This window comes from Manduca sexta, chromosome 25 (assembly GCF_014839805.1).
Source record: "Manduca sexta isolate Smith_Timp_Sample1 chromosome 25, JHU_Msex_v1.0, whole genome shotgun sequence".
NCBI lineage: Eukaryota > Metazoa > Arthropoda > Insecta > Lepidoptera > Sphingidae > Manduca > Manduca sexta.
Window position 1 is genome coordinate 9,603,815 of NC_051139.1, and position 16,692 is coordinate 9,620,506.

Below are 16,692 nucleotides of genomic sequence, written 5' to 3' on the forward strand. Positions count from 1 at the left end.
GTGTTAATTATTTTCTAATAAAATGCATTCAAATCTACTTGTATTTGAACGCGCTATAATTATGTATATTTTTCTATACACGATATTTTTTTTCGGAAATTACCGGTCCGATTTAGATGAAAAATTGGCAAAATGTAGTATTCAATATTGGTATTTTCATTTTCTATAATTTTCTTCGTCTAATAAAACACAAAATAAAAATAATTCTTCATCGAAACTTTCCATTGCGCTTCTGTCATTCGCTAAATAATATACACACGAAAGTGGGATATGACTATGATCTGATTTAGATGCTTGTTATTTTTCCATATATATTATAATTCTCTTTGTTGTTATTGTTCTGAGGATCTAGGCAAATGCAACATTATTTTATTTAAATTATGACATTTTGCAAAATGGCGGGGGTTAGTTCCAATTGGTTCCAATTTTGGCCACGTTCACTACAACGAGCCACAATCTAAAATTCCGATTCTTGTCTAGGTACCTATATGACAAGTCATATTTCAATTCTCAATCAGCCGATCGAAGTTCAATAATTTAGCGTTCGTTCCGTCTGTGTAAAGAACATTTATGCGGAAACGTTAAGTTGGAGTAAAAGTAGGAAGGTAGGGTAAAAAGGAATTTGATTTGTAGAACTTTATACTTTACTGCATACAAGAGAATAAGATTTACGGCGTTGGAAATGGAGGTAAAATAAACATGTATATATTACAAACTTAACATAAGCATAGATATATAAGTGTTGCTCGAGGCTGCGCCCGCGTGAAATGCCTTTTTCCGGTATAAAAAGGAGCCTATTCATCCAGAGCACAATGTATATATGTGGCAAATTTCATCGAAAACTATTCAGCGGTTGCTGCGTTGATTTCTAACAAACATTCAAACACTTTCACAAACTCGCATTTCTAATTTTAGTAAGATGAAAGTTAATAAGTTGTTTAAGTTCAGTTCATAAAAAATTTTAGATTGAAATCCTAAATGCTGTTGGTTCGAAACCTTTGGGCAAAATTCACTTAAATGAAGATGCTACGGTTAAGAATGTGAAAGAAAAAATTTATCAGAACTTGAAAAAATCACTGTATCCCGATCGACAAGCAATAAAATTGGAAGCTAAGGGAAAGACTCTAAATGATGATGACAGTTTGAAGTCTCATAAGATTCATAACGGCACCAAACTGTATGTGAAGGATTTAGGTCCACAAATATCTTGGAAGAATGTGTTTTTAGCTGAATATGCGGGTCCACTGTTTGTCTACTTGTGGGTTTACCAAAGGCCTTGGATTCTATATGGAGAACAAACAACTAGCCCAGGTGATATAGCAACGTAAGTCAATTTTATCCATACAATATTTTCAATCTATATATAACTGAGCATATCAATATCGACCTATTTCAATATTCATTTTTTGAACTAGGTAAAATTCATAACAATGTCGTAATATACAAAAAAGTATGTACCATAAATATATTTTAAAGATGTGAAATTTGATTTTATGATTATAAATTTGTTGTAGTGTAGCTGCTGTATGCTGGTCGGCACATTATGCTAAGAGAATATTTGAGACTTTGTTCATCCATCGATTCTCACATGGTACCATGCCTCTGAGAAACCTGTTCAAGAACTGCTCATATTACTGGTTGTTCACATTGTATGTGGCTTACCATGTCAACCATCCTTTGTACACACCTCCATCCAGAACATATTTCTATGTGGGGCTTGCTGGTTTCATTGTAAGTACATAATATTGTAATCTTTAAATATTTGTTGCAAATGTTTGAAAAGCACACTAATGAGGTTTAAAATTTTGTGTATATTTTGTGTTATTCTACATTACTTCTCCTCTCAAAATAATTTCTAACAGTAATTGTGCTAACTATATCTGATTTAATAAGCACATCAATAGTTAACTGGTAATCAAGTGATCAATATATAAACATTGAATTCAATATTTATTACAAATATATTAACGGTGGAAAGGGTAATAGATTTAAGTAAGTGTCATTATTTTTCTAAATTTTTTAACTAGGTTTAAAGAAACTGTTGATTTGAAATATGTATGAAACTTAGTATCCAAAATATTTATATTGATATACATTAATTTATATTTCTGCATTCCTTAATATTAACTTGACTTCTGCTAAATCTCACACTCATCTGTGTTTAAAAAGGAGTACAAAAATGTTAGGTACAGGTTCTGAAAAAAATTCAAACAATTCATATAATATTATGTGAAATAGTTTATTTTCAATAATTATGGTTAATACAGGTTGTAAGGTTAGGCATTATCATATGACTTCTGTTTAAGTTATACCAGATAATTATATAGATAATGGTCTTTTGATGATTAAGGTATGCAAAAAACTGAAAAATATGATCTGTGTATAACAAACATTTGTAGCAGCATGAGCAAGTTTTAGATTATTAGATGTTTAAATTTGAGCAAGTAGACAAAAATTTTAAAAGTTATTATTTTCATTCTATTCATATTTATATAATATGCATTTTGTTACACAAACATTTAATGGATAGACATGGAACATCTATATTTTTCTTATATGTGCCCAGGCTGATTTCCACACCGCATCTATATGTATCTGTAGATAGATAACCTGTTTCCACTAGGCTTTTGTGTTTATTTGGCAGTTATTGATGTAAAGACGCAGAACCTTGAACTTTGTATAATATCCAAAGTCCATTTGACATACATTGCAGGTTTGTGTAACAACTACTACAAAAAGATTTTTAAATATTCATTATTAACAGTAATGTTCATGCTTTAACTTATATAACTATTGTGATATTATAAACAAGCAAGCCAGTGAAAGGCTGGTAGGTTAACTAGGTGAGGGCCTATTTGTTCTTTAGAGTAAGAATCGCATCGCTTTCTTAAAAATATTTTATATTAATATTTTTATATAAGTATATCTTTATTATCTTACCTACCAAACCCGAGGAAGCTCGTAGTTACCTTATGCTTTGCGTTTTCAATTTTACTTCTATAAATGAATGTCTGTAAAGGTCTGTAGGTATAAAAGTTACTCTTAATTATAATAATTATTATCATAGATCTTGACCTATCATAGGTGCAATTATGTTTGCCTGTGTGACTAATAAATTATTTTATTTTTATTTTTATTAGTGTTAATATTTTCACTTGAGTTGGTTTTTTTCACTTGCATATTTTAAATTATTGTTAAGGGCTATGAAAAACTATTCTAAGAAATAGTGTTTCAATAAATATAGATTCTGATTAGACAGTAATATATTTTTGCGTAAAATTATAATCTACTTAATGAGACTTAACTTTTCATGTCTCAGGAGGGAGAGTGTAGTAGAATACCAAACAATAATAACTTTATAATTCAAGGTGTTGGATGGTGTTTCTATTGTTTATGGGCGGTCGTATCGCTTACCATCAGGCGAAGGAAAAGCTCGTTTCGTTATTCAAAGCAATAAAAAAAATCTGTAATATTTCACCTTATACATCCATTACTTATAGGCAAACTAATGTTGTTATCCAACTGTTCTGTATTACATTGTAATACAAATTCCATAACATGTAATTAAAAACATAACAATTAACATTAATGGTAAGCATGATAAAGTTAATAACTTATGTTATTTATTCATGTTTTCATTTACATGTTTTAACTAAATTGTGTGCTTTATTATAAATTTCAGATTTGTGAACTAGGCAACTTCAGCATTCATCTTCTTTTCAAGAATCTTCGTCCTCCAGGCACTAAAGTGAGGCGCGTACCAGTCCCAGACGGAAATCCCTTCTCTTTGCTGTTCAATTATGTGTCCTGCCCCAACTACACCTATGAATTTGGCTCCTGGTTATTCTTCACCATTATGACCCACTGTGCTCCAGGTAAAATCATTATTTTTATAATAGCCTTGCAAGTTTTTATATCTTATATGTAGATTATTAATGCACAACAGTGTACACTAGTATTGGATAAATGAATCTTTTAGCGTAAATAATTTACGTGTTTAAATATTGAGAACTGGGGGTGTGTAATAGTTGAGTAAGTACATAAATATATAATCTATACTATTATATAAAGCTGAATAGTTTTTTTGTTTGACCGCGCTAATCTCAGGAACTACCGGTCCAAACTGAAAAATTCTTTTTGCGTTGGATAGCCCTTTGTTCGTGGAGTGCTATAGGCTATATATCATCACGCTATACCCAATAGGAGCGGAGCAGTAATGAAACATGTTGCAAAAACGGGGAAAATTTATTAATTAGTTTTGAGAGCTTCCGTTGCGTGCGCTGCGTAAACGGTTAAAGTAATGCAACAATAATGTATGACGGGATTGTTCCTCTTAAAAAGTTCTACAAAAATATATGATAAACCAAAGTCCCCCGCTGCACCTGTCTGCCTGAACGTGTTAAACTCAAAAACTACCCAACGTATTAAGATGACATTTGGTATGGAGACAGTTTGAGACCCTGGGAAGAACATAGGCTCCCAGAAAATTATACAGCGTGACTTTTATAACGGAAAACTTTAGCCCGAAAAACTTTATAACGCGGGCGGAGCCGCGGGCAAAAGCTAGTAAGAAATAAAGCGTTAAGAGCGTTCAGCAAATGATGGTGAAAATAGAATGTCTGAATTTTACTTCAAATATTTTGGGCCTGTATAAAATATTGAGGATAATTTTATAAAAAAATTTGTACATTCATGGTATAATATATAAAATAATATCGTATAGTTGTAGTATGTAAATATGTTATTGAACTTGGTCTGTCTATCGCGAGCTAACAGCAAGTTCATTATTAAGTAGTAAATTAAAATTCACATCGTTTTTAATTTATGTGTCATATTAGCCATTAGCATTATTATGATTGTTTAACATGCTAAGACACAAAAAATCGCATGCTAATGGAATTTATTCGATACAGCATTAATTCCCATCACGATTGTACAGGTGCGTTTTTAGTAGGGTGATATCGATTATATCCTGTGCATTTAGAGAAAAGATTTTTACATTGCTCGTTACTTTTATTGTAAATACGAAAGTCCGTAAAATGATTGGATTGGTTTATTAAAAGTGAACGCAAAATCTGCTGATAGAATTTGGATTCATTTTCACACATAGAGACAATGTCCGTGGTTAGCATATACCTTTTATCCCGATTATTTACTCTTGTAGTGCCTTTTATGTGATGAAAATATTAAATGAATATAATTACAATTATCTATCTATAAAGCTGAAGAGTTTGTTTGTTTGTACGCGCTTATCTCAGAAATTACTAAACTGATTTTGAATTTTTTTTCACTAATAGGATATTACTACTGAGTCATGTAGGTTACTTTATTCCTGGAAAAATATTTATAGTAAAAAAACTTTTTCTCACGCCGGCGAAATCACGAGCAAAGACTAGTACAACTTATGGATATGAGTAGAGAGGAAGAGATAGCAACTCACCTAGCGCAATTTGTATCCTAAATAAATTAATCGATTGTAATAAAAGTAATATACTATATTTATCTATAGGCGAAACATTTTATTAAAAAAAACATTCACGTCGAATTGACAACCTCCTTCTTTTTTTGAAGTCGGTAAATTACTAATATTGCAAATCCCAAAATGGCTGCCCTTAACCACGGCCATAAACTGTTGAATCAAATCGAAGCCCAAATTTGTTGGTAGCAAGGTTAACAAACCACTGGTTGATGATTTATTTGCGATACTCTGGCATTATAATTTTTTTAATTAACAAATATTGATAATCGTGCATTATTGCATTTAAAGCCAACTGTGCTATATATGTATAGTTTACCATAATATATCGTTAGGTATGCATACGTTCATGAACTCACCTGACATTCGAATATGATTAGCATAATTTAAATTAATGTATGTGTATTTCATCACAGTAAAATATATAGAAAAAAAATTGTTAGAATTTAATTTGAATCATTTTTATCGTCGCTGTTTGATGATATTTTTATTATCTAGCTCACCTTCGATGTGCCGCATCTAGCCACCATCGAGATTTGTTGTTAAAACAGCTTATGGGTAAAATTATCCACACATAGAGTGAAATGTAGAATAGACGTTACGAAATCGTTAATTAATTGAAATTAACTGCACCTGATAAATTGTTAGGAAATACGCATTGTCTTAAAAGTTCAACGAGTTCAGTCAAGTTATTTTAAGTATTTTAACTTGGTTAAGAAAATTTACTTGGAACAAATACCGACTATATTTCATTAGAATTGCATAATTAACATTATAATCAATTTTCCGTCTTCACAGTAGCAGAGCAGAAATAGACAGATGTTCCGCTATCTGAAGGATCTCGCTTATTTATCGACTTTTGACTTTGGTGGTGGCAGGATATATTTTATATTCGCCCGGATAACGACCACCGTACAAGGTGTAAAACTCACGAAAGTGTGTCGCGTGGTGTCAGCCTGTCAGTCGACATTGTATTGGACCCCACTCCACTTACCATCAGGTGTAGTTGGGTCACTGCCATGCACGTATATAAAAAATGTTGGTACTGTCCGTCAGAACCGTCATCCGGTATTCTGACGTACGTATCTATAGGTAAGGCGATTGTTCGTTGACAGAAACACACCACCGACAAAGCTATGTTCACCCACCCAGTGTACTCTAACAAAAGTCAGTCCGTTAAGGAATCACTGTGCTATGTGCACTAATCATTATAATCAATATAATATGTATTCTACATTTTACTCTTAAGTTTACGGTTTATGATACCTTAGATTTTAGTGTTATATATTTTGCGTCTGTGAATAACATCATTAATGATTTAAGACTAAGTAATCATTAATTGAAATTTTCGTTCATTGTATTATTAATATATTTCATTGTTGTTTAAAGAGGTCAACGTATTTGACTCTTATGTCCGTGTCGAATAGACGTCGTCGACGAATGGCATTAATTCACCAGCAACGTGCTCTTTACTTTGAAAATGGAAAAATTTATAATTAACAAACAAGTTAAAAACTGGTCGATGGTTTCTTTTATACGGAGTCAGATTATAATTTACTTGATGGACTCTTATGTGACGATTTAAAAAATGGCCTGTAGATATTTTTAAACCTGAATAATAGTATATCTACTATGTAAATTGCATAAATTATATTATTATTATCCTATATGTTACTTTTTTTGTAGATATTCAATATTTCTATATTTAGAAATTTTAATAAATTCTAAAATGGGTTATTTATTTCGTTGCAGCTGGTATATTCGCTGCGGCTGGTTTCTATCAGATGGCTGTGTGGGCGCTCGGCAAACACCGCAACTACAAAAAGGAATTCCCCAACTACCCGAAAGGACGTAAAGCCATATTACCATTCGTTCTTTAAATACATTTCTAAGTCAAATCAGTGGCGAGATGCTATTTATACAGGGTGTAATAGTTCAGTGGGTGAAGTCGATTATTGCGACGATTTAAAAGAATTCGCTAATATACATTTCTTAAAAATCTATCAATATTTCATTTCCGTTTTTAGCCTTCATTTATCTTATACCTTTTCAAATATATATACTGTTTTTAATTTAAAGAAAAATGCAAAACTTCTTTTAAAATTTTGTATCATGTCACAATCAATTTCTTTCAAAATTTAACTCATTTTATGCTTTGTCATCGCTGTTTTTTTTATAATAAATAAGATTTTTAAAGAAAAATTATAAATCTTAATAGGTTTATAAAAAAAAACAGACTTTCATTACAAAGTAATAAACCATGAACTGTTACACCCTGTATATTATGTACCTCAGGTAGAGAGTAGACAATTAATAATTATGGTAATGTGAGTATAAACTTGTCCTCTCGCCACTCTCGTGTTTTTGCTTGGGTATTGCATAACGCTCTACTAGTTGGTGAAGGATTTCTCGACGCCTATAGTTGTAAAAATATTATGAAATGGGTTATGAATTTTAATGTAAGAGTTATTTTTGTGTAGTTATTTATTATTTAAAATTCATTCTAAGCCATTGAAGGGTTAGTTAATGTAAAATATTCCGTTAAATTAATAACGTGCATTTATGTTCAAATAAATGTTTATTTTAATTTTATATTCAATAAAAACTATTTTCCAAATCGCATTTTTAGTTATAATAATCTAAAATATAATTCATGCTACATTAGAATCGTTAATTAAATGCTAAGTGAAGATTAAAATGAATTCAAGTTCAAGCTACACATTTTGATGTCCCTTATGTGTAACACTAGACTCCGGTTCCGATGGATCTTCGACTTCGTCAACACAACGAACTTTTTCCAGCAAGCGGTCATTTTCTTCCTTCAACGCGACGATAATCTCTTGCCTCTCCTGTCATAATATTTAAGGTTTATTAAAATACAGATTATACAGATTCTATGATAATTAAAATATAAACAACTTCATACTTGAACGTGTAACTAATTAACCTCACATGACCTAATAATATCAAGAACCGAATGAAAGAAAGATGTGAAAGAAATGACAAGCATAGGTATCGCGCTCACACATTTCCTAAATTTATTTGCGGAACGAATAGCGTCGGTTGTAAATTGCTAATCGCAAAACAAACGTGCATCTGTTTCCATTCAGGGCTTGGAAAGATTCGATCTGGAAACATCGATACGGTCTGGAGAAATTTATTTTATTGGATAAAACCTGGCAGGTCATTAACATTAAAGACACATGTCTTCGCACAAGAGTCCCCTTGAATTAAGGTATGGCGCTGAAAATGTGCATATTATGGCCCCCATAAGATTGGACATCAATAATTATGTTGCCTATAATGTCCATCAAATGAGAACAATAGTCGCACACTGCTGGTGCCAGGAATAGACCACAAAAGCGATTGGATACTACGTAAGAAAAGTTTCCTAATTAATTGTTTTCCTAGAGAACTTATTAAAATTACAATAATTATAAAACACCAGTGCTGCAAAATTTATTTCCTTAAGATGAGCTTCCCCAATAGCAGGCTTCCAAATGCATACTTCTTTTTGAACAATAAAAATAGTAGAATACCGCAGTAATGTCATACTACTAAGTGACTATACTGCTAAGTGTATTAGGTATACCAGTGAATTTTAAACTACACAATATGTTTACCTCAATTTTCTGTTTGAACTTCTCGTCAAGCTTTTCTCGGTCTTCAGTGACGTGTTTGAGTTTAGCTCGCGCCACAGCGGGCGGTATGTATCGGGCCGACAGACCCAATATAGATTCCATTTGAAAGCACCTCGTTCTGGTAGACTTCAACTCCGAACGCAGATTGTTGATTTCCGCAAGCAAAGTACAATTTTCCTGCAATTAAAATTTTAATTGAAAGCATTTGAGACAAGGAATTTTTTATATTTTTTTGTTGATACTTACATCCATGATTTTGCCAATATCGCTTTTGGATCCCCCAAGGGATTTCTCAAGTTGTTGTTTGAGTGCTGCCACCTGTTTCTCGAGATGGTCCCGCTGTCTGTTAAACTCGCGTATAGCTTCGTCTTCAGCCACACGACTACGCACAAAATCTATATCCTCCACATATTTGTGGAAAAGAGCCTAAGAAATTAGCCAATATTAATCATTTAATAACAGGGATACGTAACATAATTTCGAAATCGGTTCCAATTTGCCAACAAATCAGGGAAATTAGTATCTAAATTTTGACCACAGTGCTAAATTTTTCATACTTAATTATTATTTAATTCAGAAATACAATAAATACTACAGAACTCTTGACGATTAGAAGGCCACTGAGAGTATTTTTACAACTATCTACATAAAGTTAATATTATTTAAATAATTCGTAGGTATTATACATTCTTACACAAGTAAGAGTATTTACCTTAGTATTAATATTCTATCCATGTGAAATATGGCAGATAACGTATAGTAAACCAATAAAAAACCGGACCATCTATACTGCATCCTACAAAAAGCAGTGTGAATATATTATCGTTTACCTTAACGTTGAGTTTAAGCTTCATTGGATCTTGAAAATTCGCCGTCATATTATGTAAATCAATTTTAATTTTCTTCAATGTATTCTTTAAAGTCAAATTTCTTTCGGCTTCGCTAAAAAAATCCTTTTTGGCCGAAGTTAGTTTTTCATTCAACTGACTAATTTTAAGTTCTAAAAATAAAACATCAGGTTCAAAATCATACATACATAGTACAGTTTGAAATTCTATCTACAATGCGGAAATTATGTGTAATACGAGTAATCTCCTGCGACATGATACTGTCAATTAACACTACATAATGTGGTGGGTGCAGAAATTGACTATGCGTACTAAACGAATCGGCACACAGTCGAGGTGCGAAAATTAATATTCTACCGTGACAATAGCAATGACATCATTGTATCTACATAAATCGTGAAAAAATTACAACTGAAATATTTTTACCGCGGAAAGCTTTGTGTTTAAGAAGAGCTTCCAAAGATTCCTCTAACTCAAGTATGCGTACTTTTTTCGCTTTAATATCTCGTTCTAAAGGATCTATCTGTAGAGAAAATTAAATTATATTGCAGCTGTAACTTTTTCCTGGTGGAATGGGACTAGTTTACTAGTGCGTATGGACTGCGAGGTTGTTTGCGGTTTGAATCGTACCGAGATCATGTTTAACATTCAATAATTTCAATTCCTCGTTCTCCATGTCATCGATTTGAACTTTTAATTCTCGTATAACTCGTTCTTTGGGTTCAATCTAAGTACCACGAAAGATTTTTTATGACGAAAATATACTTTCAAAGCTCTTTTAAATTAATATTTTACTAGAATGGCATCTTACCTGGTTTTTCAGTTCAGTTATCTTAAAGTTAAGCACAAATTTGTACTTCTCTAGTTCCTGTTTCTTCCTTTTTAATTCATATATTCTTTTTTCCTTGTCTTGTATAGTATTATCCCTTTCAGATATTTCTTTCTTTAAATCAGCTACGTCTCTCTCCAAAGTAGATATAACTTTTTGAAATTGCTTGTGTTCGGCTGAAATTTTATTTTTACTATTTAGATAAATAAACATTAGTATACATGTAAATTACTAACAGTTAATTGCGGTGTATTTTCACCTTTAAGTTGAGTAACTTGATGTTTGAATTCATCGATTTCTTTATTTGCACTTATTAGTTTCTTTTTCATTAAACCTGTCTCTCCCTTAAGCCTTACGTTTGCGTCTTTCTCTTCTTTAAGTTGGGCTTCGTAAGCTGTTTTTATTTCTATTATTTCCCGATCAGCATCTTCCTCTATCGACGATTTTATTGTTTCATGTTCACGTTTTTCCATGTCTGCTTGTTCTTGTAACTATTGAATTGTCAATAATATTTTAATATAAATAAAATCATACTTATCCTTTAATTAGTTTTAAGTTACCTCTTGCAGAAGCAAATCTTTTTCTTCGAGTCTGGTTTCAAACATGTTGTTCATTTCCCGTAAAGCATGTCGTTTACTCTCAGCTAATTCTTCGAGACGTTGTTCGTAATCTTTTCTCATTCGAGCGGTTTTATCTTCGAGACTCTACATAATTAATATAAATAAATTATTAAAGAATAGTTTCCTACATAATTAATCTTTCTTTAAGATACAAACTAACCTGATATCTATCGTATTCACTAATAAGTCTGATATTAAAATCAGCTTCTAATCCTTGAAGTGTCCTTTCGTGACCGGATCGAAGTTTAGCAATGTCTTGTTGAATCATTCCTATCTCATGAGTATGTTCACTTTCCATATTCTGTAAATTTTAATTTGCAATGAGTTCCAGTAAATAAACTACGAAGTATTTATTTCTTTAATTGTTTGCTTACTTCATTCTTTTCTTTTAATTCTTCAATAGCAGCACAATATCCTTCATGCACTTCTTTCAGTTTTTCAGCTTGAGTTGCTTCAGCTTGTCGGAGTTGATATGTGTGTTCAGTTTCCAATTCACTCATTCTTGTGCTCAACAACTGTAATATCATTAAACAATATGCTAAATATATGAATAATTAATAACTTATAATAGTAGTTAGCGTTATGGTACGGTGAAACTTACATTAATACTATTAATTTTCTCTTGCAAATCCTTCTTGCTTATCAATATTTCTTTTGAATGAGCGAAATCTTTGTCCAAAGCAATTGCCTTTCCATCAGCATTTGTGAGTCTCCATATACAAATCGAAGCATCTTCGGCAACCGACACTAGTGTCTGATCATCGTAAGCCAAAGCTATGCTTGTTACTTTCTTATTATGCATGTGAAACTCGTTAAAAATAGCTTTATCTAATAATGGCAACTGCACAGATGTTACGCCGCCTTCACCGCCAGTAATGAAAAGCATCATATCGGAACGTGACAACACAATGGTGTCCAAAGCACATCCAATAAGCCCAATGTTTCTCCGAATAGTATTCGAACCGATCTCTTTAATTTCCCCATCAGTACCGACACCGTACGTAGTTTTGCCAATGCTAAAAATAACATTTATGATCCATGACGTCAGGTCTACAAATACCTAGTAAAATGATGTATTTGGCATGTTAAAGATAAATTAACCTGTTCACTGCGCATGCTTTAAATTGATTAGTTTTTAAAATAACTTCACCGACTCTTTGACCCGATGACATACTCCATTCGTATACAGCGCCCTCCGTTCCACAAGAAACAAGAGTTAAATCATTAGCAGACCACGCAAGAGACGTAATCTGAAATAATACATCGATTGTAATAAAACTCTGAGACAATGTATATATAAATAGCACTTATTACCCTTCCATTGTGTCCTTTGAGATTAAACACGTTTTGGAATGAAACTGACGAAAAAACTTGTACAACTTGTCCATTAACTGCCGCAAAAAGGTGTCCATTCGTACTAAATTTGGCTTGTTTGCAGTTACGAATGGGAAACTCTCGCATGACTTCAAAATCGTCGATTAGCACCACCATAAAGCGAAGTTTATCTGAGAATCCTACTATTGAAAACAATCCTGCAAATTAATACGGAATGGTGTCAATTAAAGACGTCTTGTAGAATTTGAACTTCTTGTTACATATTTTTATTTTAGTACCGGTTGGATGCAGAGATACACAATGTATTTCCTCTTGATATAATTTTATCATTTCCACATCATCAGTCATGTAATTCCAAATTCTAATGCTCTTGTCTTGTTCGCCGGATGTCATAAAAATTGGTTTCCAAGCACACATTGAGAGAGAGTTTATACGACCATAGTGCATAGCTGGACCGAGTTCAGCAAACGCTATTTCAGGATTCTAAAATATTGTTTTCAATTTGTGTTCATTTTTATATACGTATCTACATAATGTTTCTATGCAACACATATTAATACCTGTATCATGTGCTGTCCAAACAGTTTAACGTAGTAGAGTTGTTTACGTAACGTTGTTATAAGAAGTGTTTCTTGACTAGGATCTATAGTAATGTGTTGTATAGCATCAAGTGGTGACCACATTGGATTTTCACGAGTGTGCCTGCATTAAAGGAGGGTATATGAGTGAGTAAGCATTGTTGACATTTCAAGTACTAGGAAGCAATCGAATAATTTAAAAAGCGGAAATTACGCAAAAGCCTTGCTTAGCTGTCAATACAGAAATATATTATCACTTATATAGGTGTCAATCTAGCTCATGCTTTGTCGACATTAAAAGGAGCGGAAATAAGAGTGAAGGGATTTAGAGTGTGGACGATAGAAGACAGGCGAAACAAATATGCACGGTCATACAAAAGAACCCTCAATATCTTCAGAATCTCCGTTCTGAAGGTGTCGAATATAATTTCTGCCGTAAAGTTATGCATGGATAATATTTACTTGTATGATTTCTTTGAAATTCTAAAAAGATTTCTCTTTCTCCAGTTGTGTGGTGTTTCTTTCTCAAACATGTGAACATAACCAGGTCCGCATGCGAAGGCGAATCCTGTGTTACAAAATAATGATTATTTAACATTAGCAACTAAATGATGATTGTAATGTAAAAATTAATATGTACATATTTTTAGATTGGAGTAAAATGAAATGAAATGCTTATTAGTTTATGTCCAGATGTATGCGATGGATCAATATCACACATACCTTTGGCAAAATTTACAAAACATGTAACTGGATAGCTTTCCTCTATAAAATCAGTAGATTCACTTGCTGTGTCTTGTTTACTAGAAGTACTTGTTTTATCGCCTTCCTCCGTCCTATGTGGATATTAGTTATTGAATATACATTTACTAAGAAGTGGAACTGATAAGCAACAATAAATACAACTAAGTGTTTTGAATAATGAATCACTTACTCGGCTTCTACTTTTTTCAAAGACATTTCCGTGACTTCGGTTGCTCGAAAAATACAGTTTTGTCGAAGCTCACCGTTTTCAACCATCATGATGATGCTATTGTCGGTCCCAAACAAGATTCTATCTGCCGTGAGCCACATACAGCTGGTGATATTAATCTATATGAAAACAGGATAGACACAATTTATTTTTCCGTAACAGGTAGGGTACTTACCAAGATATTCATTATGCATTTCATTCAGAATTCACAGAAATGGCGCATAGATGTATTGAAATCAATTGTTAAGATTAAATCTGTATAACATCGCATTAGTATTAACTGTTATGGTGTTATATGTATAATTAAATAAATAAAATAAATTTTACTGCTAAAACGTGAATTTTAAAAAGCTTTAGAGCACTAACATTTTCGGCCTTACACCAACCCCACTGACGCCAGACGGTTTCAGAAACATTCATTATACGAAATGTGTACGGGCCCGTAATAACGACTAACGTCGCATCTGAGGGATTGCATTGCACCTAAAAAATATTGCCTTATTAATCCAAAATATTTAACAAAACGTTTTAAAATAAAACTACTTACGCTTTCCACAACTCCTTGTCCACTTGGATTCTGAGCTTTAGCGTGGCTCTCTACTTTACCTTTATCCCAATTGTAATAATACAAATACCAGTCTGGTTCCCCTGTTATGGCCACAAGATATTTGGAATCATATGTGAATTGTACGCAAGCAAATTCTCTGGATGTGGAATTTTCGAAAGGAACTGTGAGAATCTTCCGTCTCTTGTATGTTGTTAAATCATAAATTGTAATAATCGGCTTCTGACCCTCATCAGCAATTTCGTTTAAAGCAAGCCAGCGTCTAAAATAAAAATTAACCACCTAATTCATATTCATTCATACCATTCGAATTTCTTTTTATGATTGTCTGAATGTATAATATTATGAACACATTTAATCATTATTACTCATATTCTCATCAAAATTCGAATATATGAGGTGGACAATTTAAGGCATAAACAAAATGATGTTAACTAGTAAGTACCAGCATAGCACTAGTAGTACCCACCTATTTGGCGCCAGTACCAAGGATTTTATTGGCTTATGTTTATCTTGTAACCTTATAAATTTCTGTTTCTTCTGTAGATGGTTATGAATGACAATAACCCCACCAGCTGGGTAAATGATTTCAGACTCTGTCAAGTAGTGAGCATTATACCTGATAAAAATAAAACCATTTTCATTAATGATTAAAATAAATAAACTTCAATCAATCACGGAAAATAGTTCAATTATTAAACAGTATTTATCCATGCATCGGCAGGATATATGCTTGCGCTGTCAGACAGCTTGATAATTTAAAATATCTTAATGTATATGAGTGCATGCATGTTATTATATTAAGATAAACTACGTAAAATAAGCTACAAATTCTTGCAGCGCATACATGTGTTACGCAAGGATGTTTACTGGGCAAATATAACAAGGTCTCCATAAACCAACGTATACTTGTATACTCACTGAATGTCCGTGCGGAGACCATAAAATATACGAGCAGATAAATTTGGCGGTGTTGCCGTTGCCATGATTTAGTCTTGTAAAAATATTTAAATACGAATAAGTTATCATAAACACGAGATTATATGAAATATAAAACCAGAGACCGATACATCAACCAATATCAACATTATTGACTTCAAGTTGTCTTGGTAACTCTATAAACAGACACGTTGTTTTTCATTATATTTAAAGGAGATTGCAGTTGTATCGAGGTTGGAATTTACCAGCTTCCAAAAAAGAGGGGAGATCTTTATTCAGATTATTTTTTTATACTTATTCTTATTAAGCGTGGGTATAATATTTATAACTAATAAAATAAGTATATAATTTCATGATTATGAAGTACACAAATGATGACTTTGTATTATCGTTTAGGTATCTTGAAGTGGTTGTGTTTGATAATTAGGTAGGTAAACTAATATATTTTTAATTTTAGTGACGTAAAAGTAACAAAATCATACCGATTTTTTTAACCAGAGAAAAGATCTTAAACAGTCAAGAAAGACAAGGAAACTGCGCGTTGATCATTTAACTGGATTTCACCTGATTGGCGCTCAATGTCGTCTGCACATCCTCGGCAATATCCGAGATAAGTCGCAGCTTCCTCTTACCGTGCACAAGGCCGGCATGTCGCTTTATTAACTCGCTAACTTCTGCGCGTCACTGCACTCCCGCGGAAAGTCTTAATTTAACGGAAAGCATAAAATTTTTATGGACCTATAAAAGTAAGTGTAGGGTAGAAAAGGGTAATGGGAGTCACTTAAGCAAGTTTTCAAATAAAAGCTTATTTCAATATCAAATATTTATTGCTTATGTTTTATAACAAAAAACACTTATTTGTCTAACAATTGAGATCAGTTTTAATCA

The 16,692-nt window shown here is 32.5% G+C and overlaps 2 protein-coding genes across 3 annotated transcripts; one reads left to right on the top strand and one right to left on the bottom strand.

The window, feature by feature from the left end:
* The first annotated feature begins 381 nt into the window (after positions 1-381).
* On the top strand, positions 382-8,093 carry LOC115455791 (probable very-long-chain enoyl-CoA reductase art-1). Its single transcript, XM_030184512.2, has 5 exons — positions 382-688; positions 966-1,324; positions 1,515-1,731; positions 3,683-3,875; positions 7,229-8,093. Exons 1-5 carry the CDS (start codon positions 683-685, stop codon positions 7,354-7,356), a joined length of 903 nt encoding a protein of 300 aa, XP_030040372.1. The 5' UTR covers positions 382-682; the 3' UTR covers positions 7,357-8,093.
* On the bottom strand, positions 8,036-16,247 carry LOC115455766 (cilia- and flagella-associated protein 57). Of its 2 annotated transcripts, none has more exons than XM_030184472.2 (22): positions 15,787-16,247; positions 15,335-15,484; positions 14,848-15,127; positions 14,667-14,783; positions 14,262-14,419; positions 14,051-14,163; positions 13,790-13,895; positions 13,310-13,451; positions 13,028-13,232; positions 12,729-12,946; positions 12,516-12,664; positions 12,016-12,430; positions 11,789-11,929; positions 11,575-11,715; positions 11,355-11,498; positions 11,054-11,285; positions 10,777-10,970; positions 10,392-10,488; positions 9,948-10,117; positions 9,364-9,543; positions 9,100-9,294; positions 8,036-8,325 (listed from the first exon to the last, which is right to left on the bottom strand). In XM_030184472.2, exons 1-22 carry the CDS (start codon positions 15,849-15,851, stop codon positions 8,191-8,193), a joined length of 3,747 nt encoding a protein of 1,248 aa, XP_030040332.2. In that variant the 5' UTR covers positions 15,852-16,247; the 3' UTR covers positions 8,036-8,190. The 2 variants fall into 2 exon arrangements, with proteins under 2 accessions (XP_030040332.2, XP_030040322.2); XM_030184462.2 differs by lacking the exon at positions 10,392-10,488 and adding an exon at positions 10,596-10,692 and having other exon boundaries at positions 15,787-16,246.
* Positions 16,248-16,692: the final 445 nt, after the last annotated feature.